Source organism: Xenopus tropicalis, chromosome 4 (assembly GCF_000004195.4).
Source record: "Xenopus tropicalis strain Nigerian chromosome 4, UCB_Xtro_10.0, whole genome shotgun sequence".
In the NCBI taxonomy this organism is placed as follows: Eukaryota; Metazoa; Chordata; class Amphibia; order Anura; family Pipidae; genus Xenopus; species Xenopus tropicalis.
In genome coordinates, this window is record NC_030680.2 from 30,411,169 (window position 1) to 30,434,107 (window position 22,939).

Sequence of the window (22,939 nt, forward strand, 5' to 3'; positions counted from 1 at the left end):
ATGGTGAGATTTCAATGAAAACACAGTCTGGAACAAATGCAAAGTGGGACTCATCTACTAAAAATATCAAAAAGTGCAAATTATAAACATCTATTACATTTATTGTGTTAATTAGGTGCAAGTAAAGTACAAGTTCAGGTGCATGTTTTTTCCCATTTGTAAATCTTGCTGAAATTAGAATAATGACATTGCACAAGTGGGATATGGCTATTTTAGGTGTTAAAAACTATTAAACACCATAAGCAACATTCTTGTTGTTGTTTGTCCACACCCATAGTAGATAACCAAGTTGAGTGGCCAATGACTTTTTTCCTCTTTATGAGAATGCATTGCCACCCCTAATGCAAAATTCCCCAAAAATATGAAACACTTCTGCTTTATCTCTGTAGTTCATGCCAGAGAGGGCAATGGTCATGCACAAGCACAGAATGCTATGGAACCTGCACAGTCTATGGAAGCGGATATTATGCCACCTTTGATAACAGGCTGTATGATTTTGAGGGCAATTGTGAATATATACTTGCTCAGGTAAGAAATAAATCAGGCTGTCATTAATTTCTCCATATTTGTCCTGGTATTATTTTATTTTTTTCAGTTTGAAGGTACCACTTTCAAAAAAGCAGACATGAATGTAGGGGGGGTGTAAATAAATCAGGATATCTACTAAAGGTGATAATACAGATAGATGATAGATAGACAGACAGACAGACAGACAGATAGACAGACAGACAGACAGATGATAGATAGATAGATAGATAGACAGATAGATAGATAAATAGATAGATGATAGACAGACAGATAATAGATAGATAGATAGATAGATAGATAGATAGATAGATAGACAGACAGATAGACAGACAGATGATAGATAGATAGATAGATAGATAGATAGATAGACAGACAGATAGATAAATAGATAGATGATAGACAGACAGATAATAGATAGATAGATAGATAGATAGATAGATAGATAGATAGATAGATATATAATAGATAGATAGACAGACAGACAGACAGACAGGTAGAAAGATAGATAGACAGACAGACAGATAATAGATAGATAGATAGATTGATAGATAGATAGATAGATAGATAGATAGATAGATAATAGATAGATAGACAGACAGGCAGAAAGATAGATAGATAGACAGCCAGACAGATAATAGATAGATAGATAGATAGATAGATAGATAGATAGATAGATGATAGATAGATAGATAGATAGATAGATGATAGATAGATAGATGATAGATAGTTAGATAGATAGATAGATAGATAGATAGATAGATAGATAGATAGATAGATAGATAGATGATATAGATAGATAGATAGATAGATAGATAGATAGATAGATAGACAGACAGACAGACAGACAGACAGACAGACAGACAGACAGACAGAAAGATGGATAGATAGATAGATAGATGATATATAGATAGATAGATAGATAGATAGATGATAGATAGATAGATAGATAGATAGATAGATAGAATGGCTTTCCTGTTTACACATATCGTGGGTATTTAATAAAATGTGCATTTTGCTGCAGTTCAAATCTATAGCAACCTGTTTATAAGCAATAACAAATTTTTATTTTTCCAAATGTGATTTTTTTTTTCTAAAGGACTACTGTGACCCTAACAGCAATGATGGCACCTTCAGTGTGATCACAGAGAACATACCATGTGGTTCTAATGGGGTAACCTGTTCGAAGTCCATCAAGATCTTTCTTGGGGTAGGTGTTTACTGGATGGTTGTTCGCCCTGTGTTCAAGACCAGGCAAAGATAAGGTTAACATAAAGGCAGAATAAGACCACAGGCTTAATCATTGTAAGAAATGTGCTCCAAGAAACCACTGGTTTAAGGGTAGGGTAGTATAATTACCCCCTATTGTAAAATATAAGGATATTATAAGTCATAGAGGAGTTCCATGACCATATGAAAGCTTTAATCCAGGTCATGGAACTCCAAAGTGACACAATTTCTCAACAGGTGGGTACATTATTTATTATCATACACAAGTTCACGTGAGTCATGTGATTATAACTGATGACATCACTAAGCAATGTTTATAAGGATGTAATTTACAAGATATCTATGGTTCTTGTGTATAATTATATTGTCTGTATCACTGGTCTCCAACCTTTGGTTCTTTAGTTATTCTAGTGAGCTATTTTTTTGCTCAAGGCTGCTGGGCTTAGAGATAGAGTCCACTTTGCACCAACTCTCTTGTTATTCTATTACTGGGCAACTTTCCAGTAGAGATGTAGCGAACTGTTCGCCGGCAAACTAATTCGTGCGAACATCGGGTGTTCGCGAGTTCGCAAGTTCGCAAACTTTTCGTGTATGTTCGCAATTTGGGTTCATGTGGCGTTTTTCCGCTGCTTTTTTCTCGGCCTAAAAACGCTGCACAAGCCACACAAGGCGTTTTTCAGCAAATCCCGTTTCCATGGTGCTAATAGTGCGAAATAGCAAAAAACGCAGCGTATTTCCGCTAGGTCTGCCAGCTGCCTTTGCGGTTTTACGCAACGCTGTGTCAACAAAGTATTTTTCAGAGAAATTTTTGCCCTTGATCCCCCTCCTGCATGCCACTGTCCAGGTCGTGGCACCCTTTAAACAACTTTAAAATCAGTTTTCTGGCCAGAAATGGCTTTTCTAGGTTTTAAAGTTCGCCTTCTCATTGAAGTCTATGGGGTTCGCAAAGTTCGCGAATTTTCACACTTTTTGGCGTTAGTTCGCGAACGGGTTCGCAAACTTTTTTTTTTGAGGTTCGCTACATCCCTACTTCCCAGCAGAGATTTGAGTCGCTCATTGGTAATATTCTGGATTTACTTTATTAAACAATATGATTTGAAAACTCATTCATGGGAATAACCTTTTCTTTTCACAATGAAAGAAAAGCAGCATAACAATCGAGGAAGCAGAGGGCTCTTCTTCCTCTATTGTTTCCTTCCAACTGCTCTGGTTGGTATTGAATGAGAAGCACCTGTCATGGTTTTTTCATCCAGTAACATTACCAGTGGGGAATTTTGACCATCAGTGGCAGGAAAAATGCCCTTGTACCATTATCCTTGAGCTCAAGTAAAGGCATTTCTTTCTTTTCAGAACACAACACTATATCTGGCAGATGAACATCTACAAGAAATCGAGGGTCCATCAGACAGCCAGATTACATATCTGACCCATGAAGTAGGCATTTACATTGTCATTGAAGCAAGCAATGGTATCATTCTTATCTGGGACAAAAAAACAAGCATATTCATCAAGCTGTCACCAATATTCAAGGTAAAGAAAAACAGAATATTTGAAAGCAACCATTGTAAGCTTTTCACGGTGAGGGCAGTGAGGTTATGGAATGCCCTTCCTAGTGATGTGGTAATGGCAGATTCTGTTAATGCCTTTAAGAGGGGCCTGGATGAGTTCTTGATCAATCAGAATATCCAAGGCTATTGTGATACTAATATCTACAGTTAGTACTAGTGGTTGTATTTATAGTTTATGTATGTGAGTGTATAGATTGGTAGGTGTGGGTTAGGTGTGCTGGGTTTACTTGGATGGGTTGAACTTGATGGACACAGGTCTTTTTTCAACCCTATGTAACTATGTAACTATGTAACTATGTAAGCTGACCCAACTACATCTATTTATCATAAAGCATCAAATCAGTGTCTTAGCTCAATGAGATAGAGCACTTCTAAGCTGAATGCCTGGTTTTTGCAGTCTAAAGGTGCTGGTATCTCAGAATCTTAATTTACTATTTAGCTTTGTATCCCTTTAATTGTATAATAATTTAAGTATAATGTTACCCCTGCTGCCAAGTATGCAAGTTATTAGAAGGCACTTTGTACTTCCATGGCATGCAAAGACACAAGCCACAGGTCAGATTCAATTATACAGGCCATGGAATTCTGAGCTGACTTCTACTACCACGTGTAAAAGTAAGGGGGGGGGGGGGGCAGGATTTACTCATACGTTTCTGTACTATAAATATATTTTATATATAATGTATTATCTCTGGTATCTTTTCTGCAGAAATGTAAATTATGAGGCCTGAAACCATGGCCCCCATACATGCAGAATCCCATTGGGATTCATGGTGTAGTAAGCTTCTCAGCTCACTCTGTACATGCCTGCCTATTGGCTATTGTCATGGGCTCTCTGTAATATAACATATTATGTACTGGACCCATTGAGTCAGCTTAATGTTAAATATAATTGCTCTTTATTCTTTTTAATCTTAATGCTGGAAACCATCAGTATTGGACAGTCAAGCACTAAGGGTGACATTAGCCAGTAAAAGAGATAAAAAAAATCCATGTTGGTCACAAAACTATCCTATTGGGTTTATTTAATGTTACGTGATTTTTAGCAAATTACAGAAAGATCCCAAACATTCTGAAATTAGATACTATACCTGTACGTGTATCTGTTCTTATTGCTTTGCAAATTGAATTAATATGCTTCTGTATATAAGGTCAAAGCATTTAATTACAATATCTTGTCACAGTCATGGAAATGAAACTTTGGTTGTTGCGGTTTCACCTCTAACAATCCTATATTTAAATGATTTTGCAGGGTAAAGTGTGTGGCTTATGTGGAAATTTTGATGATAAGTCCTCTAATGACCTACTAACCAGAAATATGCTGGAAGTCAGTAATGTGCGAGAGTTTGCAAACAGCTGGAAGTTCAAAGGCAACTGCCCCGACGAAGAAAAAGAGATCAATGCATGTAGTCAGAACCCGTACCGCAGGGCATGGGCAGAGAAAAGATGCTACCGTATCAAGAGTGAGGTTTTCCAAGACTGTCACAGCAAAGTGAGTTGGTACATTCTGACCTTCAGAATCTAGAAACATTAAAAAAAAAACTAAAAAATTATGGTTTTCTCGTTTATTCTCGATTTATTTTCCATGCTTTTTCATTTCGGATCTTCTAATAAATGACTAGACATTAATGGTTTTAAGATGGCCATACACACACCGATAATATCGTATGAAACCCCGTTTCGTACGATATTCGGTGCGTGTATGGAAAGTCGGTGAGTCGACTGATATCGCAGGAAGCTGCTGATATCGGTCGACTCACTGATCGGGCCGGTTAAAAGATTTTGATCGGGCGCCATAGAAGGCGCCTGAGCAAAATCTGCCGTCAGGGCTGAATCGGCAGAAGGAGGTAGAAATTCTATTGTTTCTACTTCCTTATCTGCCGTTTCAGCCCTGAACGGTTAGTGGCAGATTGTAGGATCATTCGTGCAACCAAAGGTGGCACGAAAGATCGGAAATCGCATCGTGTGTGGCCACCTTTAGCGGCATGAGTTTTTATTTATTTATGGTGACCTGTTGGTCTTCAATAGGTTGATCCCATACCTTTTTATGAAGCTTGTGTAAATGATGTCTGCTCCTGTGACACTGGCGGGGACTGCGAGAGCTTTTGTACTGCTGTCTCTGCTTATGCCCAAGAATGCAACAAAGCTGGCTCGTGTATCCACTGGAGAACACCTGATATATGCCGTGAGTACATCTAATGCCAGTATATATCCAGTGAAAACTTGTGAGAGATTGCATACTTCTGCTTCTGCTATGAGGCATGGTGAGAACCTTGCCCTAAGGCACTTTACTAGGGTTTACAGAAAGTCACTACTGGTAACTTTTAGTATTCAAATAGAGTGTGGCTCAGCCAAAAATAGTGCAAACTTACTCCAACTGTTTCTTGACCTTGGTGTCCATGCCCTGGGTCCAGTATTTGAGGGGGGAATGCAATGATAGTGTAAGGAACTAAAGCAGGACTCACCCCGTATGTCTTGTGACCCAGGTACAGATAGAGATGTATCGAACTGTTCGCCGGCAAACTAATTCGCGCGAACATCGGGTGTTCGCAAGTTCGCGAACTTTTCGCGTATGTTCGCAATTTGGGTTCGTGTGGCGTTTTTCCGCTGCGTTTTTTCTCAGCCTAAAAACGCCGCACAAGCCACACATGCCGTTTTTCAGTAAATCCCGTTTCCATGGTGCTAATAGCGCGGAATAGCAAAAAATGCAGTGTATTTCCGCTAGGTCTGCCAGCTGCCTTTGCGTATACATAGGAATAGCTTGCGTTTTTACGCAACGCTGTGTCAACAAAGTATTTTTCAGAGAAATTGTTGCCCTTGATCCCCCTCCTGCATGCCACTGTCCAGGTCGTGGCACCCTTTAAACAACTTTAAAATCAGTTTTCTGGCCAGAAATGGCTTTTCTAGGTTTTAAAGTTCGCCTTCTCATTGAAGTCTATGGGGTTCGCAAAGTTTGCGAACTTTCGCACTTTTTTGAGATTCGCTACATCCCTAGGTACAGACTGCCCCAAGTCCCAGGCCAATGGAATAGCACAGTCCAGAACCTCCAAACGTGTTTTTTCCACAAAGGATGTAATCATAGGCTCATGAGCTTATGATTATGTCCTTGCTGGACAAAACGCATGAGGTGGATATTAATGCCTAACCTGGAATAAAGGATCTTTTAACTACAGTCTGGTGTTCAAGCCTTTTTACGGAACAAAATTTCCATTTTGGGAAATTTGGCTATACTAGTGCAATTGTGCCCTCTGCATTCGCCATGCAGATGGGTAAGCTGGTAAGCAAACTGTAACCTATTCTAGTTAAAATGCCAGACTGGATCATTCATAGACTCCAAAACAATAGTATCCCCACTCCACTAATTAATTATGAAAAATTCCTAGGTAAGATTCTTTAACAGGCCACGTAATATGATTTAAAATAGCTGTTGGTCAAGCATTCAGTTTTTGTTTAAAAATAATATAAAAATAGAAGACTTGGAGTAGAAAGTATGTTATCTTATTAGGGATTATTATTATTATTATTATTAACATTTATTTATAAAGCGCCAACATATTCCACAGCGCTGTACAATAAGTGGGTTTATACATTGGACATACAGAGTAACATATAAAGCAATCAATAACTGATACAAGAGGTGAAGAGAGCCCTGCCCAAAAGAGCTTACAATCTACAAGGAGTAACATATAAAGCAATCAATACTCGATACAAGAGGTGAAGAGAGCCCTGCTCAAAAGAGCTTACAATCTACAACGCACCAATTCCAGGATTCAGTTTGGGATTCAGTCAGAATTCTGCCTTTTTCTGTAGGATTTTGATTCGGCCAAATACACGGTCCTGGACGAACCGAATTTGAATCCTAAAAATCACATGACTTTTTGTCATGTTAACATGGAGGTAGAGATTTTTCACCATTCAATCCTTCCAAATCCTAATTAGCTTATGGTAGATTCGGTGCACCCCTAAATCTTATAATGCGCAAGGCTCTCATGCAACACCGTGGCACAGTGTCTTGCACATTGAACAGTAGGGTAGGCAAGTTGAAATCAGTGGAATTTTTTCAATTTTTTAATAATTCAGAATAGCAAATAAGCAGATAGACCTTATGGATCCACGGTATGACAGCAGGGTGCTAGGATTACTAGAATTGGGGTCAGTAATAACGGCATGTTATTATATGAACCAATACAGGTATAGGACCTGTTATCCAGAATGCTTGGCACCTGGGGTTTTCCGGATAAGGGATCCGTAATTTGGATCTCCATAACTTAAGTCTTCTAAAAATCATTTAAATATTAAATAAACCCAATAGGACTGTTCTGCCCCCAATAAGGATTAATTATATCTTAATTGGGATCAAGTACAGGTACTGTTTTATTATTACAGAGAAAAGGGAATCATTTAACCATTAAATAAACCCAATAGGACTGTTCTGCCCCCAATAAGGATTAATTATATCTTAATTGGGATCAAGTACAGGTACTGTTTTATTATTACAGAGAAAAAGGAAATCATTTTTAAAAAGTTTAGTTACTGGCTTATGATGGAGTCTATGGGAGATGGCCTTTCCGTAATTTGGAACTTTCTGGATAACGGGTTTCCAGATAAGGGATCCCATACCTGTTTATGCTTCAGAGCAGTGAGCGTGTGGAAGGCATGGATGTAAGGAAGCATTCGGCAGCATTGTCTTATTAGCCAGATACATCCTAATATTAGACACTTATTAACTCTTAGTAATATAAGGATATTCCAAAGCCACATATACAAGGAAAAAAAATTCTCAGGGAATGTGTTAACATCCCATTGTTTTTGAAACACAGCCATATTTTGTGATAACTACCATACTGAGGATGAGTGGCAATACAAACCATGTGGCAATGATGAGATGCCGACTTGTAACTCCATTTACAACATGTATACCAACATCACCCACCTCGAAGGTGAGTTCAACGTCTGTCTCTTTCATGGAAATGAAACTGATCGCAGATATATAACTCAATTACTTCAGATTTATGTTTAGAAACATATATACATATATGTTTATTTATATACAATAAATGTGATTGTGGCTGATAAATATAGAACAAACATTATTTATCATTATATAACATTTAGGGGTAGTTTTATCCAAGGCTTAAGAAAGAAATTCACTTTTCTTATTTTTGGTGGAAAAAACTTGGGTTGAAAGTGGGAAATAAATTATCCCATGAAAAATAAGGGTTCAAATCTTTCCTCCCTGCAAGCAGTGTGCTTTAATGAGCATGCATTCAGCAGTAGAGCACTATTTCTCCATAAAAACATTGAACTTCTGGAGATCCTTCATGATTCCCAAGTTCAGTAGTTGATGAACAGACCCAGGAGTTTAATTGGAAAAACAAATACCTTTTGATAAAACAATCCTTAATATTAAAATGCTGCACTCTTTATTTCATATAAATAACAGTTCTACAACTGGTTTTATTATTTGAAGGCTGCTATCCAAGATGTCCTTCAGAAACTCCAATTTTTGACGAGAACAAGAAGAAATGTGTCAGAAAGGAAGAGTGTGGTTGCTATGTTAACAAAATGCTCTACCCTAATAATATGAAGGTGCCTACAGATAGATCCTGTGAGACGTGGTAAGTATTTCAAGAAGAGGAGGGTCTTATCAGTAAGGGAAATCTTGGAGAACACACTGGAGCTTGTTTGCAAGCAGGATGAAAAGGTCAGGCAGATGGCACTGTAATATACATTTGTCCCAAGTCCAGAGTTTCCTCTTCGTGCACCTTGTAAAGATTTGATAAAACAAGTAAATTCCGATGCTTAAAAGCAAGTGCTATGCTACCCACACCAGAAGGAAACTCCTGATGCAGGCGGCTGTTTTGGTGAAACACTGCTTGAGCAAGTCTCCCAGATTGCTCATTATACATGTGGCGTAGGAGTGATGGATGCATCACCCAATCTAAGGACACACACATGTGTATATTGAGAGAGCTGGGGCACTTGCTCATTATTTTTTGGGGAAAAAAATATTGTTTTAACCTACCAGACTCTATTGGCCCAATATCTCACATGATAGGTACCCGTATAAGTATAGCAACCATATATAACTTATATAGAGAAGTTGGCCAGTGCAACTGTAGAAGCAAGTTGGTCTTGGAACCCCATCTACTTTGCAACAGAGGTCCATAACTAAGTATATTATTGGTGGTAGCCAGGCCAGGATGTTATTAGTCTTTTGGGTCAGTTTAGTTCCTAAAAAATAACCAATAAGTTTTAAATGTCATAAAGTTTGGTATGCTATTTTACGCAGTCATGTTTCTGAGTTTTTTTGTATTGAATTGTATGTAATCATATTTGATGATTTAGGAATAATTGACTTTCAAAAACTCACCTCTGTTTGTTTTATTTTTTTAGTATCTGTACAGAAGAAGGCAAAGTTGAGTGTACATATGACAAAGAAGGTACTACAGTTTTGCTATAGGCTTCAACAGACATTTTGGCTAGATTTAATGTGGCAGTCCAGGGCCGCTGCTGGCCAAATGGGTGCCCTAAGCTGAAATTTACTTTTGTGCCCCCTCCTCCAAATATTACAGAAGTAAAATAATAATAAAAAAACACCTACTATAGGGGCCCCACACACAGTGCCCCCAATTGCCCCCATAGACAATGCCCCCATAGTAAGTGCCCACAATAGCCCCCATAGATTGATTGAACTATCCGGGACAGCGGGATGTGCTATAAAAACCAGCAGGACAGTGTTGGGGGGGTATGTTATAATATAGAAAAATTGGGTTTTTTTGGAGCAGCTGGGATGGTGCCCCCCTGGGAGTTGGTGCCCTATGCAGACTTTGTGCTCTGCTTATAGGGAGCGGCGGCCCTGTGGCAGTCTGACAAAATCTTAATTGATTTTTATTTATTTTTCGACAGCTTGCTTTTGCGTGGTCGATGGTGAAATATATAATGAAGGCAAAACTATCTCATTAGAAGAGCAGAATGGGCTTTGTTACGAGCAAATCTGTACCAATGGAATATTAGATCATAAAGTCCGTCTTTGTCCAAGTGTAACACCAGTGAGCGGCTCCACTGTAATGACAACGACAGGCGCATACACAAACACAGGTAATGTCTGGAAACGAAACCAACATGATCAGTGGGGTTTGATGACAGTTGGAGGAATGTACATTCCCTGAAACAGTGATAAAGACAGCTATGTGGCATGGTGGTTACCCACTACAACCAATCAGATCTTTCCTTTCATTTTCAAACTTGTATTAGTCTGACTAAAACTAATTGCAGATTGGTTCATACTGGTAACTGCACTAGCGCAATTTACCAATTTACAAATCAACCCCAGTATGTTTGCAAAGTAATGCTCTTGTCTTTCTCAGATATGATGCATTGTTTTGCACGTTAATGTTGCAAAATTTTCCACCTTGCATTGTTTCATAAAACTTCATTTCACACCTATTTCAGCTCGACTTTTTTTGTATTTTCAAAAAAACATCGGAACGGTTTTGCCGCTGTTTACAATCATTCGGTATGAAAATTTTGTGACTTTCCGATCGCCAATACGATATTATCATGACTAATACGATTTTTTCGTAAGCATTTTTGTGATATTTGCGATCTTCAGAAATTTTTGTTTCCAATCCGAAATTTTTCCCATTCGGGATTCGAACTCGTGTTTTGATAAATCTGCCCCTAAATTTAATTTTCTATTTATACAACCCTTTTTTTTACAAACCTTTTTTTTAATGTAAAGAAGTTAAAGTAATACAATTTTAGCAATCAAGCGCTATTTTTCTGAACTGAGCTTTAGTGACAACTGCAAAATATCATTAACAATGGCAAAAAATATACCCACATGTTAGATTGTCTAGAGATCTATTCTATATTTGTTTGGAGTAGACTCGTACTTCAAATTCTAGAATGACTATGTATTGCCAAATTGTACAAAACTGCCACAAAATGGAGTAAGGATTTTGTGAATCTGACATTCTTTTAATTACAATTTAACACTAATAATAGTAATCCACCGTAAGGGATTCGCCCGAATACCAAACTGAATCTGAATCCTAATTAGCAAATGCTAATAAGGATTTGGAAGGGTAAAAATGTTCCACTTCCGTGTTTAATATGACAAAAAGTCATGTGATTATTTGGATTCAGTTCGACCAGGACCATGGATCGAATCCTGGTGGAATACCGAACCAAATCCTGGATTTGGCGCATCCCTACTTTACACACAGATGGGACACCCTCTGATCTTCACACACCAGGGAAGGAATTCTTACAACTGGCAATGATGAAGTTAAATTGTTATAAAATGTTCATTTATGCCAGAACATCATTAAATCATAAATACACAATTGTACCAATGCCATTTTTTGGGGGTCAAAAAAGAGTCAAACCAATTGTCTTTCCAAAAGCCACTTTACTGAATCCATCCAGACTAATTTGTCAGAACAATTAACCTAATTTGAAGTCAATAAATACATTTTTGGGCATTGTCAATGCTAAATTTGATGGTGGAAATAAATTAAATTCAGGAAAAAAAAGTTAAACTAGTGAAATTGTTCTATTTCAACTTTTTTTTTTAAAAAAATGAAAATTTAATAATTTTTTGTTAACAAACACTTTACTCCAGTTTAACTCCAAATTCTTCTAAAACAAAAAACATATATGACATGAAACACTCAGCATTTCTCTGTCCCCCATAGAGAAAAATGAGGTTAATTCCTGCATGGGACCACAGTTATAAATGCCTGTTTTTAGGAGCCCAAAACTTACCTAATCTTAAAAATGTTGACATACTTCACAACATAATATCCAAAACATCATGCAGGGTTATCACAGTTTTAGCCAATAGACGTAGAAATCTTACCCCTTGTAAAGATGGGTTCCAGGTGCTCATGCCCCAGACCTTCAGCTTAGGGAGCCATAATGGAGGAAGTCACAAAGGAAATAATATTGGCAGGCACTCTGATGACCCAAAAATATGTCAAAAAGCAGCCAAAAGGATAAGTAAAAAAAGTATAAAGTTTATTTAATACATATAAAAAACAAAGAGAAGCCTTACGCGTTTCGTACCAATAGGGTACTTAATCATAGGCTACCAAACTGCACGACATGGCTGAGGCTGCCCAATGTCACACTTATCCCCTTTAATACATCCAAGAGTGCCACACACACCTATTCAACACTTGGCTAAAATGGCAGAGCTTTCCTGATTTGCAATTCATATTCCATCAGAATTTCTTCTAAAAAAGAATCTAGATAAGCATTCTTTTACAATAACTACTCACTGTTAGGACTTTTACACAAGGGTGTTTTAAAACTCATAAGTTAATAGACAAAAATGGATGAGTCAGATAAAAAATACATTTACATTTGTTTTTAGGAGTTCAGTGCACCTTATTTTCCCTATAAAGGAAAAAGAGAGAAAATGCATAAAAATAAAGATATAGGAGCAGAGAAGAGCAAAGGGAAAGTAAAAGTGGAAAAAAGGGGGGAATTACAAGTTCATTACACATTTTATATTGTGACTGGTAGAATATCAGCCACATCAGCTTTGGCAATTCTTCTAGAGGAGTGATCCTCAACTAGTGGCTAACAAGCAACATGTTGCTTACCAACCACTTGGATGTGGTTGAAAGCAAAGTTTTTGTGTCATAAAAACCAGGTGTACTGCCAAACAGAGGCTTTTGTAGGCTGCCAGTCGACATAGGGATATGAAATAGCCAATCATAGCATTCATTTTGCATCCCACAGGAACTCTTTTCATGCTTGTGTTGCTCCCCAACTCCTATAGAAATTAAATGTGGCTTACAAAGTTTGGGGACTACTGAGAGCATATTGCCAGAAAAAATTGAAACAAAAGACTGTATAATTTTCAGGATGTGACTGGTTTTAATTTTTTCTTTCCCACAGCTACAGTCATTGTATTACTAACAACAGAACACACCACAGAAGCATCTGATTATAGTGAAGAGACATCTACCACCAGTGAACTTATTTCCACAACCAAAGTATTAACATCAACTACAACAAAGGCATCATTACCACCTATTAGCATGGTATCTCTGACAACAGAACATACCACAGAAGCATCTGGTTATGTTGAAGAGACAAGTACAACAGAGACATCATCACCATCTACTAGCAGCATATCTTCAACAACAGAACATACCACAGAAGAGTCTGGTTATGTTGAAGAGACAACTGCCACTAGAATATTAATTTCCACAACCAAAGTATCAACTACAACAGAGACATCATCACCATCTACAAGGAGCATATCTCCAACAACAGAATATACCACAGTAGCGTCTAGTTATGGTGAAGAGACAACTACAACAGAGACATCATCACCATCCATGAGCAACATCTCTCCAACAACAGAAACATCATCACCATCTACACGCAAAATATCTCCAACAACAGAACATACCACAGAAGCGTCTGGTTATGGTGAAGAGACAACTACAACAGAGACATCATCACCATCTACTAGCAGCATATCTCCAACAACAGAACATACCACAGAAGAGTCTGGTTATGTTGAAGAGACAACTGCCACCAGAATATTAATTTCCACAACCAAAGTATCAACTACAACAGAGACATCATCACCATCTACAAGGAGCATATCTCCAACAACAGAATATACCATAGAAGCGTCTGGTTATGGTGAAGAGACAACTACAACAGAGACATCATCACCATCCATGAGCAACATCTCTCCAACAACAGAAACATCATCACCATCTACACGCAAAATATCTTCAACAACAGAACATACCACAGAAGTGTCTGGTCATGGTGAAGAGACAACTACAACAGAAACATCATCATCATCATCATCATCATCATCATCATCATCATCATCATCCATGAGCAGCATATCTCAAACAACAGAACATACCACAGAAGCATTTGGTTATGGTGAGGAGACAACTACAACAGAGACATCATCACCATCTACAAGCAGCATAGCTCCAACAACAAAACATACCACAGCAGAGTCTGGTTATAGTGAAGAGACAACTGCCACCAGAATATTAATTTCCACAACCAAAGTATCAACTACAACAGAGACATCATCACCATCTACAAGGAGCATATCTCCAACAACAGAATATACCACAGAGGCATCTGGCTATGGTGAAGAGACAACTACAACAGAGACATCATCACCATCCATGAGCAGCATCTCTCCAACAACAGAAACATCATCACCATCTGCACGCAAAATATCTCCAACAACTGAACATACCACAGAAGTGTCTGGTTATGGTGAAGAGACAACTACAACAGAAACATCATCATCATCCATGAGCAGCATATCTCCAACAATAGAACATACCACAGAAGCATTTGGTTATGGTGAAGAGACAACTACAATACAGACATCATCACCATCAACAAGCAGCATATCTCCAACAACAGAACATACCACAGAAGCATCTGGTTATGGTAAAGAGACAACTACAACAGAGACATCATCACCATCTACTAGCAGCATGTCTCCAACAACAGAACATACTACAGAAGAGTCTGGTTATGGTGAAGAGACAACTGCCACCAGAATATTAATTTCCACAACGAAAGTATCAACTACAACAGAGACATCATCACCATCTACAAGGAGCATATCTACAACAACAGAATATACCACAGAAACATCTGGTTATGGTGAAGAGACAACTACAACAGAGACATCATCACCATCCATGAGCAGCATCTCCCCAACAACAGAAATATCATCACCATCTACACGTAAAATATCTCCAACAACAGAACATACCACAGAAGCATCTGGTTATGGTGAAGAGACAGCTACAACAGAAACATCATCATCATCCATGAGAAGCATATCTCCAACAACACAACATACCACAGAAGCATTTGGTTATGGTGAAGAGACAACTGCAACAGAGACATCATCACCATCTACAAGCAGCATATCTCCAACAACAAAGCATACCACAGAAGCATCTGTTTATGTTAAAGAGACAACTATAACAGAGACATCATCACCATCTACTAGCAGCATATCTCCAACAACAGAACATACCACAGAAGTGATTGGTTATGGTGAAGAGACAACTATAACAGAGACATCATCACCATCCATGAGCAACATCTCTCCAACAACAGAAAGATCATCACCATCTATACGCAAAATATCTCCAACCACAGAACATACCACAGAAGCGTCTGGTTATGGTGAAGAGGCAACTACAACAGAAACATCATCATCCATGAGAAGCATATCTCCAACAACAGAACATACCACAGAAGCATTTGGTTATGGTGAAGAGACAACTATAACAGAAACATCATCACCATCTACAAGCAGCATATCTCCAATGACAGAACATAGCACAAAAGCATCTGGTTATGGTAAAGAGACAACTACAATAGAGACATCATCACCATCTACTAGCAGCATATCTCGAACAAAAGAACATACCACAGAAGCATTTGGTTATGGTGAAGAGACAACTACAACAGTGACATCATCACCATCAACAAGCAGCATATCTCCAACAACAGAACATACCACAGAAGCATCTGGTTATGGTAAAGAGACAACTACAACAGAGACATCATCAACGTCAACTAGCAGCATATCTCCAACAACAGAACATACCACAGAAGGGTCTGGTTATGGTGAAGAGACAACTGCCACCAGAATGTTAATTTCCACAACCAAAGTATCAACTACAACAGAGACATCATCACCATCAACAAGGAGCATATCTCCAACAACAGAATATACCACAGAAGCGTCTGGTTATGGTGAAGAAACAACTACAACAGAAACATCATCACCATCTACTAGCAACATATCTCCAACAACAAAACATACCACAGAAGAGTCTGTTTATGGTGAAAAGACAACTACCACCAGTATATTAATTTCCACAACCAAAGTATCAACTTCAACAGAGACATCATCACCGTCAACTAGCAGCATATCTCCAACAACAGAATATACCACAGTAGCGTCTAGTTATGGTGAAGAGACAACTACAACAGAGACATCATCACCATCCATGAGCAGCATCTCTCCAACAACAGAAACAGCATCACCATCTACACGCAAAATATCTCCAACAACAGAACATACCACAGAAGCGTCTGGTTATGGTGAAGAGACAACTACAACAGAAATATCATCATCATCCATGAGCAGCATATCTCGAACAACAGAACATACCACAGAAGCATTTGGTTATGGTAAAGAGACAACTACAACAGAGACATCATCACCATCAACAAGCAGCATATCTCCAACAACAGAACATACCACAGAAGCATCTGGTTATGGTAAAGAGACAACTACAACAGAGACATCATCACCGTCAACTAGCAGCATATCTCCAACAACAGAACATACCACAGAAGGGTCTGGTTATGGTGAAGAGACAACTGCCACCAGAATGTTAATTTCCACAACCAAAGTATCAACTACAACAGAGACATCATCACCATCAACAAGGAGCATATCTCCAACAACAGAATATACCACAGAAGCGTCTGGTTATGGTGAAGAAACAACTACAACAGAAACATCATCACCATCTACTAGCAACATATCTCCAACAACAAAACATACCACAGAAGAGTCTGTTTATGGTGAAAAGACAACTACCACCAGTATATTAATTTCCACAACCAAAGTATCAACTTCAACAGAGACATCATCACCGTCAACTAGCAGGATATCTCCAACAACAGAATATACCACAGTAGCGTCTAGTTATGGTGAAGAGACAACTACAACAGAGACATCATCACCATCCATGAGCAGCATCTCTCCAACAACAGAAACAGCATCACCATCTACACGCAAAATATCTCCAACAACAGAACATACCACAGAAGCGTCTGGTTATGGTGAAGAGACAACTACAACAGAAACATCATCATCATCCATGAGCAGCATATCTCGAACAACAGAACATACCACAGGAGCATTTGGTTATGGTAAAGAGACAACTACAACAGAGACATCATCACCATCAACAAGCAGCATATCTCCAACAACAGAACATACCACAGAAGCATCTGGTTATGGTAAAGAGACAACTACAACAGAGACATCATCACCGTCAACTAGCAGCATATCTCCAACAACAGAACATACCACAGAAGGGTCTGGTTATGGTGAAGAGACAACTGCCACCAGAATGTTAATTTCCACAACCAAAGTATCAACTACAACAGAGACATCATCACCATCTACAAGGAGCATATCTCCAACAACAGAATATACCACAGAAGCGTCTGGTTATGGTGAAGAAACAACTACAACAGAAACATCATCACCATCTACTAGCAACATATCTCCAACAACAAAACATACTACAGAAGAGTCTGTTTATGGTGAAAAGACAACTACCACCAGTATATTAATTTCCACAACCAAAGTATCAACCACAACAGAGACATCATCACCATCCATAAGTAGCATCTCTCCAACAACAGAACATACCACAGAAACATCTGGTTATGGTGAAGAGACAACTGCAACAGAAACATCATCACCATCCATGAGCAGCATTTCTCCAACAACAGAAACATCATCACCATCTACACGCAAAATATCTCTAAAAACAGAACATACCACAGAACCATCTGGTTATGGTGAAGAGACAACTACAACAGAAACATCATCATCATCCTCATCCTCATCCATGAGCAGCATATCTCCAACAACAGAACATACCACAGAAGCACTTGGTTATGGTGAAGAGACAACTACAACAGAGACAACATCACGATCTACAAGCAGCATATCTCCAACAGTAGAACATACCACAGAAGCATCTGGTTATGGTAAAGAGACAACTGCCACCAGAATATTAATTTCCACAACCAAATTATCAACTGCAACAGAGACATCATCACCATCTACTAGCAGCATATCTCCAACAACAGAACATACCACAGAAGCATTTGGTTATGGTACCGAGACAACTACAACAGAGACATCATCACCATCTACAAGCAGCATATCTCCAACAACAGAACATACCACAGAAGCATCTGGTTATGGTAAAGAGACAACTGCCACCAGAATATTAATTTCCACAACCAAAGTATCAACTGCAGCAGAGACATCATCACCATCTACTAGCAGCATATCTCCAACAACAGACCATACCACGAAAGACTCTGGTTATGGTGAAGAGACAACTGCCACCAGAATATTAATTTCCACAACCAAAGAATCAACTACAACAGAGACATCATCACCATCTACAAGCAACATATCTCCAACAACAGAACATACCACAAAAGTGTCTGGATATGGTGAAGAGACAACTACAACACAATCATCATCACCATCCACAAGCAGAATATCTCTTACAACAGAACATACCACAGAAGCATCTGCATATGGTAAAGAGATTACTAGCACCAGTGGATTAATTCCTACAACCAAAGTACTGACACCAGCAACAAAAAAATCGAATTTACCTACTACTCCAAATATTGAAAGTAAGGCAAATATCTTATCATGTGTTTCAAATGTTAATTAATATCTTCTAATTGTTATGTTACCTTAAATGGACTATACCTCAAGTCTACAATTTTGCTGCCACGGGCTTGTGTTTCAGGTCAAATGACTCTCTTCTTCTGTGATTGCTCTTCTTTTCAGATAACATCAAATGTCTATGAAAGGCCAAAGCTAAAGTTCCTACTATTCATAGCTATTCCCAGTCTGGTAATAAGTTACAGACAAGATAGATAGTGCAGCATGAAATGAAAAAGATAGTAGCATACTATAGAATACAACATAAAATGAGAGGTAAAGGGAGAATATACATGAACATTACAACATGCATGTTCATTCCTAAGCACCTCACATATGTATGTAAGCCAGTCACACTGGGATAAGCTGTTTGATCACATTTTCTAAATACACACCTATGCAAAGCAAACTTAAAATATGCTCTGTTGGTTGCTAGCTGGCTCATATTGTGCCACAAGTACAGGGAAAAGCACACTGCTGTAGCACATGTAGATGTGAAGAAGTAGTATTGTCATTGTTTTGCCAAAAACATACCTTTCAAATGTTTCTTATGGGGACATAATCCATATTAGAATGGGTATAGGGTAAGGGCATATGGGTGGAAAGAATGTTGAATGGTATGCAAAGGTGGCCTTACTAACAGATAACACAAACATGACAAATATCAAGAGCAAGGGAATGAATACAGCATTTCTAGTTGTACTCTTACATTGAAATTGGTATACAGGTGGAGCAACTCACAATGAACTCAACAGTGCAACATGATACAATCTTTTCTCTCTGTAGTATGCTGTAGCATAATATAATGTATTGTCAAAGCCTATATCTTCTTAAAGCACAAACTCACACTATGTTGAAGGGATTTGTATGACATTGTCTCCTGCTGGGTAGTATAAGATAACTGGGGGATTGCCCACTCAGAAATAGGTAAAGAAGGAATTCTCCATGGTTTACTTTCCTAGAAATAACTACCCATTTGTTAGGTACACTTGTAAAAGAATTATCTGAGCCTGAAATACCTGCTGTCTGTACAACTATTACTCTCTTTCACAAACAACTCTAACATCCAGTGAGTCCAGTCAAAGCCAACGGGAAATAGTTAATGTAGTTTGCTTAACTTGTTGCTACATAACCATTTAACAAGACTTTACTGCCTCATTTTGGATGTACAGGTATAGGACCCATTATCCAGAATGCTCGGGACCAAGGGCATTTCGGATAAGGGGTCTTTCCGTAATTTGGATCTCCATATCTTAAGTCTACTAAAAAATCAATAAAACGTTAATTAAACCCAATAGGATTGTCTTGCATCCAATAAGAATTATTTCTATCTTAGTTGGGATCAATTACAAGGTACTGTCTTATTATTACAGAGAAAAAGGAAATGAGTTTTAAAATTCTAAATTAATTGATTAAAATGGAGCCTATGGGAGACGGGATTTTCGTAATTCGGAACTTTCTGGATAACGGGTTTCCGGATAAGGGATCCCATACCTGTATTTGTGATATAGTTTAAGGCAGGGTTCCCCAACCTTTTTTACTTGTGAGCCACACTCAGATGTTGAAAGTGTTGATGAGCCACACAAGCATGAAAAATGTTCCTTAAGGATGCCAAATAAGAGCTGTGATTGGCTATTTGGTTGCTCAATGTGGACTGCTGGCCTGCAGGAGGCTCTGCTTGGAGTAAAACTGTGTCTCTGTGCTTCCAACACTTGCCTCCAAGCCAGAAATGTAAAAACGGCCACCTTCTTTGAAAGGCAATTGGAGCCACATAAAAAAAACACATTGCTCACAAGCTACTGATTGGGGATCACTGGTCTAAGGCCATAATGCAGACTTTATTGAAGCATCTGCTGCAACAACACACCAGTTCAATAGGAAAAGAGTGTGGTTGCTTGAGTTACATAAATGAAGTCTGGGTTAAGTGCACCTATTTATCGTTTTGTTTCAGCACTACTAATTGTATCTTACTTATATACTTTTTGTTTGCTTGTTTGTTTGCTTTCAGCTACATCTTACCAAGCAGTCTTGATTCGCACTCATACCACAGTATCAGTACCCGAGCATGAGCTTCAGCATGGTAAGGATGGTCGTGCAAAAGTTGTAACGTGATATCTCATATATGAAATGTGTTGATCTAAAATTACTATAAAAATTAAGCAAGATTACCTGTATAATGTCTCACTAATGTGATAAAAACCCATGAGCAGCTTGTTACTGTGCTATACAGAGGCTAGTTTATGTTCCTCATAGTTAGAAGAAGCTAAATTTCCTTCCTTATGGCAACGTAACACCCTTTGATCTGTTCCACCCATAATACCCACCCAATAAAGGCAAAAACAGTGGTGATGAGCAGATTTTTTCACCAGGAATGAATTTGCAGCAAATTTCCGCATTTCGCCATTGTTTCGCGAAACTTCTGTGAAAATTCGCTGCGGAAAAATTTGTTGCGAGGATTTTTTTTTGTTGTGCGGCAAAATGGTTGTGACCGCGTCAAAAAAGGGTGCGGTTGCGTCAATAAAAAATGGGCGCAGTCACGTCAAAAAGCACGGCAGACAAAATAAAATTAGACGCCAGTGACAAAAAGTATACACGGGTGACAAAGACGCGGGCGACAAAAAAAATTGAGCTCCAAATGCGCTTTGCTAATTTTTTGATGTTTCGCTAATTTTCTTGCCGTTTCACAAATTTTATGGCAAAGCGAAACGAGACAGATTCGCTCATCACTAAAAAACAGGGCTTTAGCTAAAATGAAAGATTATAGTGAACCTAAATATATATATAACATGTTTAAAGCTGGATATACACAAAAAAGCCAAAAAGAACCAACACCTGGAATGTCCTGGTCCTAAATTTATTAAGGCGTTCTAGACACATAAGCATTCAGCTGCTCCCCCCATTTATTCATATTGCTAAAGTTGGATATGCTTAACTGTTTATTAACTATAACTGTATAATGTCCAACTGTATGATCATAAATCCCTGTGTGGATCCCATATTTAGCAGTCTGACGAGTCACTATGTATTGTCCAGACTGAGAGATACCTTATCGTAATGTGCATTCAGCTTTAACTGCATAGCATTTTAATGGTAGTCTCAGTTGGACAGCTAGTGCCATTAATAAGCACCAAAAAAAGTCTGCTTGTATATTTTATTTATTTTTTCTTTAATTTACATCTCGACTATCAATATCTGCCTTGTTCACTACTGAAGCATTTTCAACCATGAACTCGACATCTAACAGTCCATCAACGCCAGGCTGCTGTCCATACAATGGACGTCAGTATTCACCAGGTAACTCTTTTCTATAACTTAAATGTACCAGTACTGATATTTCTGGTGTCTGCTATATTGTTGGATTTTGTAAGCTGAGGACATCAAAATTATTAAACAGTATGGAGTATGGCAAGCCCTAATATTGTTCTTATGGGGGCAAGGTGCAAATGGTTGGCGCAAGTTGTTTTTTTCCCACAGTGAACCTTGCCCCCAATACCCTAATGCAAATTAAACACTGTTCAGTCCATCTTTTACCTGCCATTTAAAAAGAAAGAAAAATGCCAAATAGCTGTGGATTATGGTGCAAGTGATGTATAAAAGATGTAACCAGGGCCCTCTATTGAGGCATGCCCAAGGCTGGTACAGTGCAGGGTCATTAGCACCGGCAGTAAGTGCACTCCATACTAACTGTGGGTACGGAGGCACGTTCTTTGTGTATGGGCTCTAAGTGGTGTCTGTTCTGCAGTAAATGAGACCTTTTGCCTCTAGATCTTTTTGTTGATATTCATGGTTCTTTTTGTTGAAACTCATAGTTTTAGATTCTGGAAACATGATCATTAGTAGTCGGTGGAAAACCACCTTCCATGTTTTCCATAATGAAGTCCTTAGCTCTTGTCTGCCAGGCCAAACCATACTGTCCTCAGTGTGTGTCCACTGGTGCAAATGAAAGATCATTTAGACTCTTAATGATCTTTCATATGCACCAGTAATTTTAGACTAATTACAAACATCTGGTAAATTACTATGTGTTACAGAAACAAGATACTACCTACACCCTATAAATTAGGGTTGAATCAACAGTAACATAGTT

At 38.4% G+C, this 22,939-nt stretch overlaps 1 protein-coding gene across 1 annotated transcript in view; it reads left to right on the forward strand.

Moving 5' to 3' along the window:
* The first annotated feature begins 22,475 nt into the window (after positions 1-22,475).
* Positions 22,476-22,939, forward strand: part of LOC105947270 (intestinal mucin-like protein) — a 32,698-nt gene continuing 32,234 nt past the window's right edge. Inside the window, exon 1 of the mRNA XM_031901320.1 lies at positions 22,476-22,488. Coding sequence (XP_031757180.1) covers positions 22,476-22,488 — 13 coding nt within the window. The remainder of the gene's footprint in view (positions 22,489-22,939) is intronic.